Below are 17333 nucleotides of genomic sequence, written 5' to 3'. Positions count from 1 at the left end.
AACTGAAATGAAGGAACTGTGGCCTGAGAGGTGATAGAAAGACTTTTCTCTTTTCTTCTTGGACTTTTATTGAAGAAGAGGAGAAATTTAATTTAATGTAAATATATATGTGGGTGTAAAAAAACCTTTGTAAATATTTTCCCCTTCCCCCAATAACAAATGGTTGTGTTTTGTCTGAAAACTCTCCACATGGGGTAAAAAAGATATCAAGTCCATACCATCACCAAACCCTCTCACAGGGGCAAACTGGGGGGGGGGGGGCTTGAACTTAAAAATTAGATTCTTGGGAGTTTCAAACCACCACACACATCTATTTGGGCTATTCATCTTGAAATAAAGGGAACAGGAGAAAAACTAGTAATTATACCTGCAGAATTTTTCAAAAACCAAAATTTCTCCAAACAAGTTAAGATTTCCTGTCTGTCCTGTGTAGTGTGAGCATTGCAAAAGCAAAAACACTTGCCTACAAGTACAAAACAGATTGGAAATACTCTGCCTTTGTGATTGAAGAATGTCTCCACCTTCTAAATACTGGAAGTTGTTATTGATTTCCCCAGCAGATGGAGTAGTATGTACAGTTTTGATGATTCCTGCAGACATGGGTTTTATTTATTTGGAATAAATACTGTGTTCTTAGCTAATATCATGAAACTATCTCTACTTGGTTCAGTCAATCAAAAATTCAATCTCCAAAGACTGAATAAAATAACAGATAAAACTAAGAATCTTCTTATTCTCTACAACTCTAGAAGACCTTTGAAAATCTGAAGTAGGTTTTTATTGAGGTTCTGCTCTACCTTCAGCTCTCTGCATCAACTGCTGTGCAGCAGAAACACCACAAGTTTCAGAGGATGCATTCAAATCAGCATCTAAAAGGCTCCACAAAAGTCATATGGTCAAAGGAAAATTCAGGTTGCAATAGACCTTGAAAGGTCATCTAATGCTACTCTCTGGTACCCACATCTCCCAGTGTTGACAGCTCATGCATAAGATAACTCAGATGGACTTCATACTTCTATGCCAAGAACAGCATTACATAGAGGAATATCTATAACTTAAGGACCCCAGAAATCCTGAATTCTAGCCTGACTTGTGTCACTCAAGTGCTGTGAGAAGATTGAATTCTTTATTTTCTACACTGCTTCCATGGAAGGACAGCATACATCTCACATGAAATATATATTCAAGTTTCATCCAAACTCAGCAAGTCTGACCTGAGACAAACATTTATTTATTTCTTCATTAATGTGAAAAAAGAACACACCCCTTAATGCCCTGAGATCAGTTTCAGAAGCAGTTGTCATAGAGTGGGACCAACTCTCAAGCCAGAGAGCACATAAGAGTTATGGGGGACAGGGCCACTGGTACAGTTACCTAAAAATTTGTGTCTTTGGAGACAAACAGAAGAGGAGTTATCCACCAGCTGGAGCATTTGAACAAACAGGTATCAGCTTGCAGTAGCTTTAACTCATTTTAATGAAATATCTTAAAACCCCTTTTTTATTGGCACAGAAGTGCCTGGCAGAATGGTTAGTTGTATTCCTAGAGTCCCTTTTCCTTTCAGAGAATTAGTTTGACGGAAGAATGAAGGACAAGTATATAACTGGAATTTTTCTTCCTTCTACTGGGATCACTGGGAATGCTGAGAGGAAATTCAGAAAAGCACACTTTTTAACTGAAATCTTACCAGAAATTAACTTATACATATTGGTCTGGCCACCTAGTGCATGCTGTAGGCATCTTCTAGGATAGTCTGCGTGATATCTACACATAACAGAAATGGTACAGACTACTGAGAAGTAAGAACTTTATATAAATCAGTTTATGAGCCAGCAGATAGATCTGAATGCACAGGTGGTGAGTGAGAAATGAATAAGCAGAAGGCCTGGGAACAGTGCCTAGTGAATTTTAGGAAGGCACTCTCAGGCACGTCTGAGTTTTCACTTGCATCCTCCATGCATGAGACTAGAGCCTGTCCTTATGTGAAATCCAGTATCTCAGTGCCAGGCTTACACTCAAGCCCAGACATATCAGGTTTTTTTGAGGATGGTCATAAACAGGGACAGAAGCTTAAAGTACTCCTGCAGTGATGCAGACTCACTGTTGTGCTGCTGGCAGGAAGGCAATTGTCTCTTTATCTGCATCTTCAGCAAGTTTGTGAGGACACCACATTTCAGAAAGTGGTAGCTAGTGGAGAATAGCACAGCAATCTGAGGGACCTTAGCAGTATGGAAAAATAAACCAACAAAAACCTCCTGAAGCTCAGGACAGACAAATGCCAAGTTCTTCATCTTGGATGGAGCAACACCATGCAATAAGACAGGTTCCAAATCACTAGAGAGCAATTCCATAAAATGTCCTAGCAGACAAGTGGGACATGAACCAGTAGCATGCCTTTGCAGCAATGAAGGCTAATCACGTAGCAGGATGCACAACGAGCACGTCAAGGGAAGCACTCGTAAAGATACTCATTTATTAGACACTCATTTGGAAAACTGTACTTAGTTTTGTGCCCTAGATACAAAAGAAACACTAACAAACTGCAGAATCTAGGAGAGGGCCACTTAGATGGTTGGAGGCTGGAGCACATGACACATAGGGAAAGAGGCCACCAGGTTTGTTTAGCTCAAGAGGGCTAAGGTGAAAACACTAGCTGTTGACCTCAGCCAAAGTTAGAGAGTAAATGGAGCTAGAGTTCTCCCAGCAGTGCACAGCAAAAGGTTGAAAGGCAATCACTGCAAGGTCAAAAAAAGAAATTCTAACTGGACATAACAAAAAAATCTTCACCGGAGAGTGGTTAAGCACAGGGACAGGCAAACACCGAAACTCTGAAATCGCCTCCCTTGGAGATTTTCAAAATGCAATTGCACACAGCCCTCAGCAACCTGATCAAGCCCTGATGCTCTGAGCAGGGGGCTAGATCAAAGACAACTAGATAAAAAAAACTGCTTTGAGATTATATAAAGTTAAGGATATTAAATTAAAAATATATATTTAATATTACATTTAATTAATTTTATTCATAGATTTTTTTAAAATATCATAAATTTATAATAGCACTATAAATAGTATGCATATATGCTAACTTTGTTTTTTAGGAGGAAGACTAATTTTTTTACTATGTGAACATGTTTTGGGGGAAGATGTGGCTTATTTTATTTCAATCTATCATATACTGTAAGTTGTGACAACCTTCTGTCTTTTCATGGCTATTTACTGAGAGTGCAGTAGAGACATAAAAAATTGAGGCTATTGAACATGAAAACATCCTTCTTCAAACTGTTAATTATCTGTTGATTTAAATGAATTTTTTTTAAGGAAGAAAACATCTTCTAGTCATCCTTTTGGACAGAACTTCTCAATTTCACAATTTCTCTACTTCTCCTGTGAAAAGGTTTGGCTAAGAGGCCTTAATTTCTAAGGCAGATGAAAAGCAGATTCCAGTGGTTGAAAGGGGTGGGGGAGGTTAAAAAGAACAATTTCCAGCCTTATTTATTTATGCCTTCAGAAAGCAGAAAGGGACATCTACTGCCCTCTTTCTTTTCCTGCCAAGTCACTTCTGAAGGCTGCCTGCTTTCACCAAAACTGCTCTTGGGGTCTGCAGAGCTATAATTTTTGTTCTTCATAAAGTCTTTGTTGATGAATGTAACTTGCCAAGTATGACTTCATGAGGTTTTTGAGTTTCATCAGCACTGGATGTTCTCAGATCATTTCATCACCAAAATACAGTTAAAGATCAGTAGCTCTGTCAGCAGCAGCTGGGATGAAGGGTTGGATTTCATCTCAATCTGACACCTATAGCACTGACAAATGCTCCAACTACTCTGAGTTGCTGTCCACAGTTCTTCAACTGCCTGGAGGTACAGGCTCCTATATAGCACCTTTTCACCTGACAATAAAACAGGTTAGCAGAACTAAAGGCTAGAAATGCAGGTTTGTCACCAGTGCCTACAAAAGGCACAAAACCATTAGCAGACACATTGTTAAAAGTTAACTCATCTGAAGATAAATCTCACCTTAGAGAGGAGAGATTTCAGTGTCACTCACACAGAGAAAAGGAGTTCATCAAGATACCTATCCTCAAGAAAAGTCAGGAAAAAATGGAGAGAAAGGGTTATCACTGTGTGAAGTAATGTCATTCCTTAAATATCAGGAACAGCTGCAGGTGAACCACCTTTCTTGGACACCAGGACGAATAAAATACCTCTGTGCTTTCTGCAGAATATAGATGCTTTTTCAGAGAAGTTACACTGCTATAGCTACAACAGTCTAAACAACAGAGTTATAAGGTTTGGTGCAAGAAGTCATTTTACTGAAAAATTTTCCCCTCCAAGTGGTCAATCTTCATGCAGTGGTCTGAGGCAAGAGGCCCTATCTGATTCTCTTCTGTTCTTGAGTTTGCCAGGCGGCAAAAAGTGGTTAGAAATAATTTCAGCTTGGAAGTGGAAAATATTCTTGGAAGCAGAACCAGTAATAACATTTTTCTTCCTTCCAAAGATGTTGTGAGGTTCTTTCTAAGTTCAGAAACAAGAGAGACATTCTCACTCTGCAAACTCTTTCATTCAATGAAAGCAATCCTATCATTAGGTAATTTTGCACACAGACAAAAGGGAGATGAGTATTATTTAATTCCAACTAGAAGAGAGGAGAGAAAGGCTCCAACTCTATCCACTGCTGTGAGTTCCTCCATGGATGAGTCTTCAACCTTCTGTAAAGTTTTTGTTGTTTCTTTCTTTCTTTCTTAAATTATTCCCCAAACACCATAAAAGGTAATTAAAAAAAGCTTTTCAGCAAGGAGTATGGAAACAATAATGGAACAAAATTAGAAAGCTAGGTCTACCAAGCCCTACAACTGCATCAGGTTCAGATTCACACTGAATTAGCTACTGTTTATTCGGATGGCTATAATTTATTAACCGAGGTCAAACAGAATTTCACATTCATTATCAGCCAAACTTCTGGTAAGTCTTTGCAACCTGCATTTCTTTGTCCGTACTTCTGTGGAGCTGAAGTTTGATAAACATCAACTGCAAGATTGCACTACAACTCGTGCACACAAAATACTAAAATTACAAGCATGAATATCCAACAGATTTATGCTAATCATTAAAATAATCCCAAATTGAAAACATACAATAGAGAAATCTGTGTTTAAATCGAGTACAATGAATATAAAACAAAGCTATGGATGTTTCACCTAGCTGCATCCAACTAAAGTATCACCACAGCTAAGCTGACACAAAATATAAAGTCAAGAAGGGGTGGGAGCTAATTTTTGCAAAACTAGAGACATTAAACTCTTTTGACACTGCATACAAAAATGTATGATACAGGCCATTCTAGAAAACAAATAATTTAAGCAAGGACAGCACTGTCAAAATTGTCAACATTTTTATACTCAGTTGAATTAAATGCATTAAAATGTATTTAAATGCATTAAAAGCATACTAAAAGGCTGTACAGCAATAATCTGCCCCCATCACTTTTCCGAGTTTGTCATTGATACTGATCTTTAGAAGCAGCAGGATACCAAACAAGCAAAAATATGGAAGGTTTTAAATTGAATTATTTGGTGTGGGAAAACAGCTTTTAAGGACTGGAAGTGTTTCAAAGAAAACTGTTGCCTGCTGTATTAGAAAGCAGTTAAACAGTGCATTAGAAAAAATAAGAAAGAAGAGCTTACATACTTTGATATTACTGTTACTTATTATTCCTTACCCTTACCCTATTTTAGAATATTTTATTACTTTTTCTTTGAGCCCCACAAATTAAGTAAGTAACACAGTCCATTCACATGGTCAGCAGAACAACTGACTTGCATTTGGTCTTCTCTTAGCATTTTCTTGCCTGAAGATGAAATCGCTGACTGTACAGATTTTATTTTCTTGCTAAGCAAAGCATTTAAGTAAGAGATACTTATTTCCACCTTCTGAAGCAGTGAGCTAACCCCCGTACTTGCTTTATTTTACCTTGTGTTTTAACTTCCATATGCATAGAGGTAAATAATTTATGGATCCTTTTCCCTTTGATAAACGATTTATTTGTCTCAGTTTCTACCAATTTAATGTATTCTGCTACCCCACTGCCTTTGAGTCACCAGAATTCCCTCTTCCTCAACTTCCAACCCTCTAAAAATATAACTCTCCTACTATTACATTTTGTAAGATAATTTTCAGTTTCTGTTCCAAGTCTTCTGTCTTTCCCTCTATATTTACACTAGGTACATGGCATAAGCACAGCTCAAAGCAATTATCTTTTTAGCCCCAAGATCATATTTCTTATTCTTGGTTTTGTTCTGAACAGTTTGGTCTTTTCAGAAGTAATGCTAATTTAAGAACTGCTTTAAAGGAAGATGGTGAGTAAGAGGGGCTGCTCCTATAACATGCAGTCAACACTTGTATCAAGGCTGCATAACTAAGAATATTGTTTTGCCATTACAAGCTGATAGTCAAACAAGAATCAACATGAAAAACAGGCTAAAATAATTCTATCCAACTTCAAGACCTTACTGGCAGTGAGAAATGCTATTGTGAAAACACGTAGATACCTTTAAAAAGAGAAGGAAGAGATGTCTGACTGTTCAAAAGGAAAATAACACCCAGAAGTAAACCGAAGTGTCTGACTGTTCAAAAGGAAAATAACACCCAGAAGTAAACTGAAGTGATTATCTGAAGAGCCACTTAGTTGTATCTCAACATGTTTGCAAGTCCTGTTATTTAAAATGCAGTCATTGCTTTTCCAGTCTTCCCATTCCATTTAAGTCTCCTTGAAAGAGTCTGGACCTGCAGAGTCACAGAATCACAGAATATTCTGAGTTGGAAAGGACCCAAAAGGATCACCGAAGTCCAAACTCCTGTCCCCACACAGGACAGCCCTAAGAATCACACCATGTGCCTGAAAGCGAAACATGTCTTTGACAGCCATGCAATTATTCTTTTTTAAATCAGTTAGGTACCAGTTCATGTTGTTCCTCAAGCACTGTTTGAAAAAACAAGCATACACAGATAACTTCTATGTATGAGCACTGACTAAAGTTTAACTTGCGTTTAGGAAATAAATAAATCCAGCTATTTTCCTGGAGTTAACAGACGAACATGACCAGCTCAGCTCAGGTACCTCAGTTTTATTTCAACGAGTACATTTGTTACCTTCACGTGTTTGTGAACCTGATTTTGCTTCTCCCATTCAAAAAAAAAAGATATTCTAGTATAAAATTATATAGGAATGTATAGTATAGAAGAATCTGGCTTGAACTGTCAAATGACAGTTACTCAGAAATATGATTATATATGAAAACCACAAGTATAATGTGCTAGCTGTGGTATGCTGGAAGAGGAAAAAATACAGTTAAGACTGTTTCTATTTCCATATACAACTTTTATTGCAATACCTGTATTCTAAGTGTACAGATACAAATATAAAATGACCCATGACAGACTTGAAAGCTGCCCAAGTAGTGAACTGAGAAATTAATTCGGTATTATAGCCAAAGTTGACAGGACTTCAACAGGTGATAGGAAGCTTCCCCAGTCTCTCTCCAAGAACAACCAGGATCCACCATAGTTTTGGTCCAAGATGTATGCTTTAAGTTGGCAGCTGAGTCTAGGAACGAGTGTATTTACCCCAGATGTGCAGCATAAACACAGAAGCAATAAAAAGAAGACTCATGACCAAAACTGGAACAGGTCCACTACAAATAAAGAAAAAAATGCATTAACATAAAAAAAATATCTGCTTTCTCCAAAGGCCAGTCATTATCAGCCAAGTGAGCTCATCAGTTCATAAGCAACTGTACAAGAAAACTCTCCTTCCATTCCCACAGAAATAACTTAAAGTACATAGAAATAAGATAGCCATCTCTATTCAAAACTGCTGCTGCTCTTGTTTTTAAAGATAGTCTTCCGTACCCTAAACGTTACACAATAAAGCGCAACAGAGTAACAAAAACACCACTTATTTAAAAAGTCCTTAATGGTTCATTATTACACATCGCTGTGAAAATCTCTGGAAAATTATCATCCGTGTTTACTACTCAGATAGCCACCTGAGCAGAGATACACTCTGATACAAAAACCAACAGAGTCCTCTAGCGGCTACTAAAATTTTGGCATAAAATTCGCATTAGCTGGGTTTTTTTAAAGGTTTTATTTCATTTGAAAACAACATCAGCAGTGGGTGAGAGACAGGGACTTCTCTTTTCTTGAAAAAGATACATGAAATGTGAAAGTTAACAACATTAAATCTTTACCTAAAAGGTATAATTAACAAATTTCTTATTTTTTTCCCTTCACACTTTTATATACTGTTTAGAAATTGTATAGAGATGTTTTTAAAAAACAGGTTAACCTTAGGGTGCATGTCGATAGATTAAATCAGCTATTTCATGCTGTTCTGAGACACAATTACATGCACTATTACACAATTACACACACTCAACAGTGCTTCATACCACTCACTTCATACAATTTCATTTCTGATTTTCAACATGCAACTGGGAGAAACACCATGAAATCTGTTATCCAGCCTGTATTACCCTACAGGTTACTGTTTTTAAGCAGGTAAATGTTATCTGACTAGAAAGTAAAGAAAGAAACTGAAAAGACTGGAAGTAACTGACACATTTTTCTATGAGAAGATGGTCTACAAACTTCAAATGGTCGTAACTGTAATCTTACATTGAGTTTTAAAACTCAATTATTATCTATCAGACTTATTTGAGTAGGGAGAACCCCGAACACAGACAAAGTATTTAGCAAACAAACCAACAGCAAAATGAGTAAAATAAACAAAGTCTGAACACACAGTGACTACATAAGCAACCCCTGTCAAGGGGTATCTTTCACTGAGCAACAAAATGTACTTCTATACTTCTATACATTCTATACACCAACATTCTATACATATTTGAAGTTTATATCCCACACAATGTAAATCTTAATGATATCAAGTGCATGAAGTCCTTACACTGCATCTGAATTACTACTTAATTCATCCAAGCCTGTAGCAGTAGGAATACATAAGCTGCTCTGCCAAAGGCACACAGGAATAAAGGAGCACCACTAATCAGAACAGAGTCACATGAAAATAAATAGTGGGGATTTACTGTGTGTTCAGTGTGTTTTTTAAACATGCGGATGACATTGAACCCCTAGAGAATAACCAGCTCTCCAATACAGACACATGTACCTCATTTCCTTCAGTCCCAAAGATAACCTGCTGAAACCCTGCACTTCTCCTCCATACACCTGCACCTTCTCAGCCCACCATGCAGTTTAAATAAATAAATGGATTCAGGCACCTCTAAAGATTTGGTACTGTGCATTTGCAGAACATCTTTCACAAGGCTGCATATTATACCACAAGCCTGATTTGACTCCCTATCCACAGGAAACACTGTCTGTACCTCTTTAAGCAAGAAAGCCTACAACAAGATACAGGAAAACAAGTACAAAAGTGCCACAAAAAGAGCGAAAAGTTTGGGTTTAGTTTTCTTTCCAGAGCCTATGATGCTTGATCTGAGCTTTAAAGAGAAAAATGTCATATCCCACTCTCATCCAGACACTCCACAACTCCCTTTTGCTAATACTGCTTTTGAAGACATACATTTTATAGCATCCTGTACTACAGAGAAATGATCTTTCCTGAGGCCAAACCAATTTGCCTGTTCAACATATTTACTGTTTTGGATGTTGAATACAGATAATAAATAACTGAAGCATCAGTATAATTACGCAAAATATGAAATATAGAACTTTTTTTTTCTAGAAATTCTCCTGATCTTAGTTAGTATGAACTAACCTGTTCTCAGGTGGATTATGTATTTTTTCATAGTAAGGACCTCATATTTTAAACAAAATTTAAAAAACCACCAACCACTCACCACTATCAGGCTAAGCTTTCACATTACGTCATGCAGTAGTGATCCAAACCATTTTTAAAAACAACTTCAGCTGAATCACTCTCCTGAGGCAAACACAACCCCACTACAGGCCATTTTCATCTTGAAGCCTACTAAACAGGACAGAGATCATAACAATTGGTTGCTATGGAAAAAAACATACAGAAAAATACATGGAAAGCTGTAAGCAAGAAAGTTGCTCCCAAGACATGGCTCAGAAAATGTTACTTCTAATGTGCAAGTGATTTGTAAAACCAACTCACTTTTACTTTTAATTCTTTCACTAAAAGCCTGACCACGCAGCTACCCACAGCAGCTTCCAAAAAAAACCCCAAGAAACACTCCCAGTGTTCCAAAGCCTTAAAACTGAAAATCAATGTATTGCAACACAAATAGATGGGAAAATCTATCTACTGACCTGCTTGTACTGAGCTTGAGTGCAAACTCAGTACAAGCAACTTGATGTTGAATTCAAGTTGATGCTGAATGGCCACTAAAATCAGTGGTCATTCAATATCAAAAGGGAAACCAAAGGATTCACAAGGAAACTTATCAAAATTGTTAAAGGTGCTTTGACAGTTTGCATCACACATCTATTTTTTTAAAAATCTACCTAATGGTAGCCCCCTTCTGTTTTTTTCTCAGTTTGGTTTCACTCATTTTTTAAATTGAATTTTAGTAGATCAAATAACACAGAAAGTAGTTGCCCTTCCTATCTGCACAGATTTGCTCTAGAACACTATTGCTGCTCACTGTCTTTTTCTTTTCTTTGCCTTGTATCTTCTCTGGGTTCAGAATGGAGAACGCAAGACAGCATCACTACTTTGTTTATTGAATAGGTTTTGGCTTTTAAAGTGTCAAGCACATATGAAAACACATAAGAGAACTTCAAAAGAAGGATTACTCGTGGAACTATCATTAACTAGACTATCGCCAACCCTTACCCAAATGTTCTGTTTCTGCAGCCAGCAGAAGTCCTCTTAAAGAGCTCCAAAAGTAAATGCTAATAGATTTGTGGAAAAAAAAAACCAAAAAAAAACAAACCAAGAAACAGCCCTGAGTGTCTTGAGATTCCTCAACCCAGTAAGAACAAGAGGCCATGAAGTATCACTCTACAAGAAGCAAAAGTTCCCACTCAGGGTATGACTTAGCGTGCACTCATCAGCTGAAATACACCTTCTACCTTTGTTACCCAAGTATTAGGCTGCAAAGTTTGTCTGGGAAACTGATCTGAATGACTAGAAATGCCCAAAAAGTAAAAACTTAGGCTCTCTTTAGAGCTTAAGGGACAAGACCAGATATTTGACCATAATCTTGGAATATTATCTTGTAAAAACAATGATATACAAGGTATCGGAATGCTATTTGCTTTGCAAGCTTAGCTAAACTTGTCTATCTGCAGCTTTTTAATAGAGACACCTGAGATTATGCAACCATACAGCATATCAGTTATACTCTATTTTCAAGTGGGTGCAGAGGATCACAATATAGCTACTAATAAAGAAAACCCCAAAATTTTAATTAAAAGAGAACAAAAACATGCACACAGATGCCTAAGTTTTCAGCTTCAAAGACTGCAACTTTGCAGTCTTCAAAGACCACTTAAAGTAAGCCTAGGCAATTACAAAATATAACTTGTACCTACCTTTTTCAAACCAGTATAAATTTAAAAACTACTTCTCCAGGTTTACAGAATAAATAAAATGTGTCATCCAGCCACCAATTCAGCATGTTTTCCCATGCACACCAGGATACTGATAGTTTATTAATAATTCACAGACTAAAAAATTATATAAACAGAAGAACTCTACAGACCCTGTGCCTGCCACCACACATTAATCCAACTTACACTTTGAGCCCTGGTGAGTCCTCAGTGTAGAATCGCCACATCCCACCAGTACCTGTGGACGTGGCACGGCCTGCACTCCTTGTCCCGCAGCTGGCATTCTTCCTTTAAGGGACAACAGAATGAAACAAAGACCAAACAAAACACATTAGCAGTCTGCCAGCTTCTAGCACCAGGCATCCCAAAGAGACTCTACAGAAGCAAGACACTTCACTAATCATTTAGGTTGGAAATGACCTCTGAGATCATCCAGCCCAACTTATGACTAAACACCACCTTGTCAACTAGACCATGGCACTGAGTGCCACATCCTGTCTTTCCTTTAACATCTCCAAGGATGGTGACCCCTCACCACCTCCCCGGGCAGCCCATTCCAACGTCTAGTAGCCCTGTGAAGAAATTCTTCCTAATGTCCAACCTAAACTTTCCCTGGTGCAACTTAGGACTATGCCTTCTCATCCTGTCGCTCATGGCATGGAAGAACAGGCCGATCCCCACGTGGCTACAACCTCCTTTCAGGTAGGTGTAGAGAGCGATGTCATCCCTGAGCCTCCTTTTCTCCAGGCTAAACAACCCCAGGTCCCTCAGCTGCTCCTCATAGGACTTGTGCTCCAGACCCTTCACCAGCTCCGTTGCCCACCTCTGGACTTGCATCAGTCTGTGCTACCACGTAAGCAGAGGGCACCAGCCCGGGCAGCCAGGAAAGCAGAGGGCACGACGGAGGCAGAGCTGCCCCCACTAGGGAGACGCGGCGGGCACCCACCTCTGCCGGACGGTGGATCCCGCGGCGCGGGGAGCCACTGCCTTGCTGGGGGAGCGGCCGGAGGAGCCGACGCTGGTGGCGCTGGGGTTGGGCCCGGGCTGCGGAGAGAGGAAAGAACCGGGAGAGGGTGAGACGCAGCGAGCTCGGCCGGGGGAGCAGAGGCTCCCCAGCCGCCCCCCGCCTCGGGCAGCCCCTCACCATGGCTGCGGCGCTGGCTCGGGGTCGGCGCGGTCTCACACACGCTCCGCTACGGCAGATCTGGCCACGTCCCTGCCCGCTGCAGGCTCCGCCCCCGCGCCGCGCATCCCGGCACCGCGCGGCTTCCCAGGATAATGCCTGAGCAGCACCGGCCCCTTATCCCTCTCCCGCTCTCTCAGCTGCAGCTTCCCGAGCGCGCTGCCCCCGCGCTGCAGCTCAGCTGCGCCCGCTGTCCCGCAGCGGCCGGACCGGAGCGAGACCGGTCGCAGAGACGGGCCGGGCAGCGCCGCGGGCGCCCGGCGGGCGGGTCGGGCTCGAAGGCCCGGCAGGAAGGCTGACGTGTCCCGCCGGGACTGCCGGGCTGCGCATGCGATCCCGTCCGCCCGGCAGCGCCATGGAGGAAGAGGAGGCGGGCGGCGACGGCCCGTCCGTGCTGTTCCTGCACCCGGACCTGGGCCTGGGCGGCGCGGAGCGGCTGGTGGTGGACGCGGCGCTGGCGCTGCGGGCGCGGGGCTGCCGGGTGCAGATTTGGACGGCGCACTACGACCCCGGGCGCTGCTTCGCGGAGACGCGGGGGCTGGCGGTGCGCAGCGCGGGCGGCTGGGTGCCGCGCTCCCTGTGCGGCCGCGGGCACGCCCTGTGCGCCGCCCTGCGCATGGCCTGCCTGGCCCTCTACGTGCTGCTGCTCAGCGGGGAGAGCTGCGACGCCTTCGTCTGCGACCAGGTGCGGGCACGGGCGTGGGCAGGGGTGCACCGCCGCCGCAGGCCCGACAGATTGTTCACGGTGTCATAGAGTTCTTAGCGTTGGAGGGGACCTCTGGAGATCACCGTGTCCAACACCCCTGCCCTGTCAGGGTCACCTAGAGCAGGCGACCCACAGGAATGAGTCCAGATGAGTTGGTGAATGCCCCCCCAGAGAGGGAGACTCCATGAGCTCTCTGGGCAGCCTGTTCCAGTGCTCTGCCACTCTTAGCGTAAAGAATTTCTTCCTCGTCCTGAGGTGGAACTTTTTGTGTTTTGATTTGTGGCCATTGCTCCTCGTCCTGTCGCTGGGCACCTCTGAAAAGAGCCTGGCACTGTCCTCTTGGCATCCGCCCTGGAGATATTTATATGCATTAATGAGATCTGCACTAGTCTCTCCTTGTAAGAGAGATGCTCCAGACCTCTGGAGCATCAAATCCCTACAAAATCGTATTCGTTATGTGGTGTGCAACAAGCCAATAATTAGACACGAGAGAGAGAAAGACATTGATTGTTTATTTCAGAGTTGTGCAAGGCTGGCTGCTTAGTGGTGTTCCACAAATCAAGATCATCCCACTGGGCTTTCCTCACCATTATTTATACAGAGATTCAGTTAGTCACTCTCCAAGTGCAGCCTCTCAATTATGATTGGTTAGTAATTTCCAGAGAAGGACGGCGAAGCTGGTGAAGAGTCTGAAGCACAAGTCCTGTGAGGAGCAGCTGAGGGAGTTGGGCGTGTTTAGCCTGGAGAAAAAGAGGTACAGGGGTGACCTTATCACTCTCTACACCTACCTGAAAGGAGGTTGTAGCCAGCTGGGCGTCAGCCTGTTCTCACAGGCAGCAAGTGACAGGATGAGAAGGCATAGTCCTAAGCTGCACCAGGGCAGTTTTGAGTTGGACATTACTAAGAATTTCTTCCCAGAAAGGGTGATTAGACATTGGAATGGACTGCCCGGAGAGGTAACTGGAGGTGTTTAAGGAAAGACAGGATGTGGCACTCAGTACCATGGTCTAGTTGACATGGTGGTATTCAGTCATAGGTTGGAGTCGATGATCTCAGAGGTCTTTTCCAGCCTAATTGATCCTGTGATTCCATACAAGTTACATAACCCCAGCTAACTTCTACATGTGCTCAGGGAAAGGATCTTCACCTGGGTAGGGATCTTTTTGTCTTGTAGGCATGATTTTTAGTATTATAATGAACATAATAGTTCAGCGATAAGACCTTGAGTATTTTGCCACATTAGCAATGACATAAACATAACAATGACAATGACATAGACATACGTGAACATCCTGATTTACTACAGCCTTAAGGCTTGTTAGTTCCGGGATGTCCTTGCTTAAGGGATGCTAGCTGCTATCTGTTCTACTCTTCTGCAACAACATCTTGATTTACTACATCCATAAAGCTTGTTAGTTTGGGATGTCTTTGCACTAAGGGATGCTGGGTTCTGCCTGTTACTCTGATTAGGTCTCCATTCTTTCTGATTAGCCTTGAGAGTATACAAAGACTGTACATCAAAGAATGTCCTCACCTAAGATAATCTTGACATATTCCACATTTTGCAACACTCTTGCATTCTAGGGCAGCTGGAGGGAGGATGCTGCTGCAGCTTGGGCTCTATTCCCATCTCCTGTGGTAGTGGCAGGGAGGAAGTGCATGGAGAAGTCCTGAGTCTTGGTGGGGCCTGGGTGGGGAGCAGGGTGCCTTGTCTTTGTGAGGAAGGAGATCTAGGGCCTCAACAAGAGGTCCTGGGTGAGGGAGTGCTTGTGGAAGAGAGAGGGAGAAGGCACTTGGCTTGCAAAGGACTGACCCTCAGGGTGTGGCTTTGAAATCACGTGTACGCTCCGGTGGCACTAACACAAATAATTAATATCTCCTCTTGTCCTGTCTCTTCTGGTTGCATTAGGTGTCTGCTTGCATTCCCATACTTAGACTGGCCAGAACCCGTAAGAAGGTTTTGTTTTACTGTCACTTTCCTGACCAGCTTCTGACCAAGAGAGAATCTTTCCTGAAGCGTCTCTACAGATGGCCACTCGACTGGCTGGAAGAGTACACGACTGGCATGGCAGACTGTATTGTTGTGAACAGCAAGTTTACTGCCAGCGTGTTCAAAGACACATTTAAGTCCCTGTCTCACATAAACCCAGATGTCCTCTACCCATCACTCAACGTCAGTAGCTTTGAAACAATCATTCCTGCAGACATAGTTGACCTGATACCGAAAAAGAAGAAGTTCTTGTTTCTTTCCATTAATAGGTATGAGAGAAAAAAGAATCTAGCATTGGCTCTTGAAGCTTTGCATGAACTTCGAGGAAGACTTGATTCTCATGAGTGGAATGAAGTTCACCTGGTTATGGCAGGTGGTTATGATAAACGAGTTCTGGAAAATGTGGAGCACTACGAAGAGCTGAGGAGACTTGCAGCCAAGCTTGGTGTTAATGAGCATGTGACTTTTCTGAGATCGTTCTCAGATGAACAGAAAGTCTCCCTTTTTAGTAACTGTGTATGTGTGCTTTATACACCAAGCAATGAACATTTTGGTATTGTCCCTTTGGAGGCAATGTATATGAGATGTCCAGTTATAGCAGTTAATTCAGGTGGTCCTTTAGAATCAATCTTGCATAGTGTTACAGGATTCTTGTGTGATCCTCAACCAACCCAATTCGCTGAAGCAATGGAAAAAATTGTGAGAGATCCTATCTTAAAGGATGCAATGGGAGCAGCTGGGAGAGTGAGAGTTATGGAAAAATTTTCCTCAGAGGCTTTCTCAGAACAGCTGTACCAATACATTTGCAAATTAACAGAATAAAATTATATTCCTATATTTTACAACTTTGTATCTCTCATTTGTGTAGACGACTGGTATTCATTGTGACTATGATGAAGAACCAGGGATGTCTGAATTTCCTCATTGTGCTGCTTATGCTGCCTTATGTCACTTGACACAAAGAATGAGCAAAACATGTCGCACTGTCTCATTAGAAGGTTAAAGTTTTCGTGTGGTACATTGATCTGCCATTGCAGGAGTTCTTTTGTGTACTGCGCCTTGGAAAAATGCATTGTTAAATGGCAGTAACTTACTAGGAAATTACTACATGTTTTACTTTTATTACTATATGGTATGGTATGGCTGACTCAATTTCCAAAATGTAGATCTGTACAGATAAGACAGGCACAGCTTTATGTATTTAAAATGTTCATCAGTAATTCCTAAAGAGTTGTCTCAGCCGACTTAAGGAGAGAATTGCACAGTCCAACCAACTGCATGTTTTAAAAAATGAACACTGTTAGAGATATGAATGGTATGGCTTTAAAATGATTAACCTTTTACTGTACTTGTGAAATTGCATCATGTAGTTACACTGGGTGTCATAAAAAGCATCCTGGTGTGTGAGCAGAAGGAAGTTGAGACTAGAGTAACAGCAAGGATATCAGACTACCTCAGGCAAAAACATTAGTGCTGATATTGTTTCTTCGATATCTGCAGTGCTTAAAGATGTAGTTTTACTTTGAGAGTTTCTGGTTTGTAGAGACTGAAATGATATCCTCTATGTTTAACATTTCATTTTTAACAGCAGCACACTTTTGAAAAGGTCCTAATCTGGAATGGGCAATAAAGACATTTTATTTTGCCTAATTTAGTGGTAACTTGAGGCTCTCCTAATGCAGTGAGTGCACATGTGACAGTAATGTGTTTGGTTTTTTTCCTCCCAAGTGTAATAGCTGGTCTGGGGGAAGGAATATCTTCATTTATTATTTTTTTTTCCATCTGCCTCTCTTCTAGAACATCTTTATTAGTTGGTTGTTCTGTTTGTTTATGACATACTTACATAATCCACACAGTTGAATTTTAAGTCTGAAAATAGATTGAGTAACTACA

The 17333-nt window shown here is 41.4% G+C and overlaps 2 protein-coding genes across 3 annotated transcripts in view; one reads left to right on the top strand and one right to left on the bottom strand.

The window, feature by feature from the left end:
* Positions 1 to 12914, bottom strand: part of SEC61B (SEC61 translocon subunit beta) — a 138833-nt gene extending 125919 nt beyond the window's left edge. The window contains exons 1-4 of one of the 2 annotated variants that reach the window (XM_051812843.1): positions 12706 to 12889; positions 12508 to 12605; positions 11748 to 11849; positions 7355 to 7690 (exon numbers count right to left, since the gene is read on the bottom strand). In XM_051812843.1, the coding sequence (XP_051668803.1) occupies positions 7603 to 7690; positions 11748 to 11849; positions 12508 to 12605; positions 12706 to 12708 (291 nt within the window). In that variant the 5' untranslated portion in view covers positions 12709 to 12889 and the 3' untranslated portion in view covers positions 7355 to 7602. Of the gene's footprint in view, positions 1 to 7354; positions 7691 to 11747; positions 11850 to 12507; positions 12606 to 12705 lie in introns of those variants that run through there. The other variant, XM_051812844.1, reaches the window with a different exon arrangement.
* Positions 12915 to 13020: 106 nt separating this feature from the next.
* On the top strand, positions 13021 to 16282 carry ALG2 (ALG2 alpha-1,3/1,6-mannosyltransferase). Its single transcript, XM_051812796.1, has 2 exons — positions 13021 to 13429; positions 15360 to 16282. Exons 1-2 carry the CDS (start codon positions 13073 to 13075, stop codon positions 16260 to 16262), a joined length of 1260 nt encoding a protein of 419 aa, XP_051668756.1. The 5' UTR covers positions 13021 to 13072; the 3' UTR covers positions 16263 to 16282.
* The last annotated feature ends 1051 nt before the right edge of the window (positions 16283 to 17333 follow it).

The sequence above is a fragment of the Manacus candei genome, unplaced genomic scaffold (assembly GCF_025592945.1).
Source record: "Manacus candei isolate 608988 ecotype Guabito, Panama unplaced genomic scaffold, ASM2559294v1 h1tg000088l, whole genome shotgun sequence".
Taxonomy (NCBI): Eukaryota; Metazoa; Chordata; class Aves; order Passeriformes; family Pipridae; genus Manacus; species Manacus candei.
This window is presented reverse-complemented; position numbering and strand designations above follow the sequence as displayed.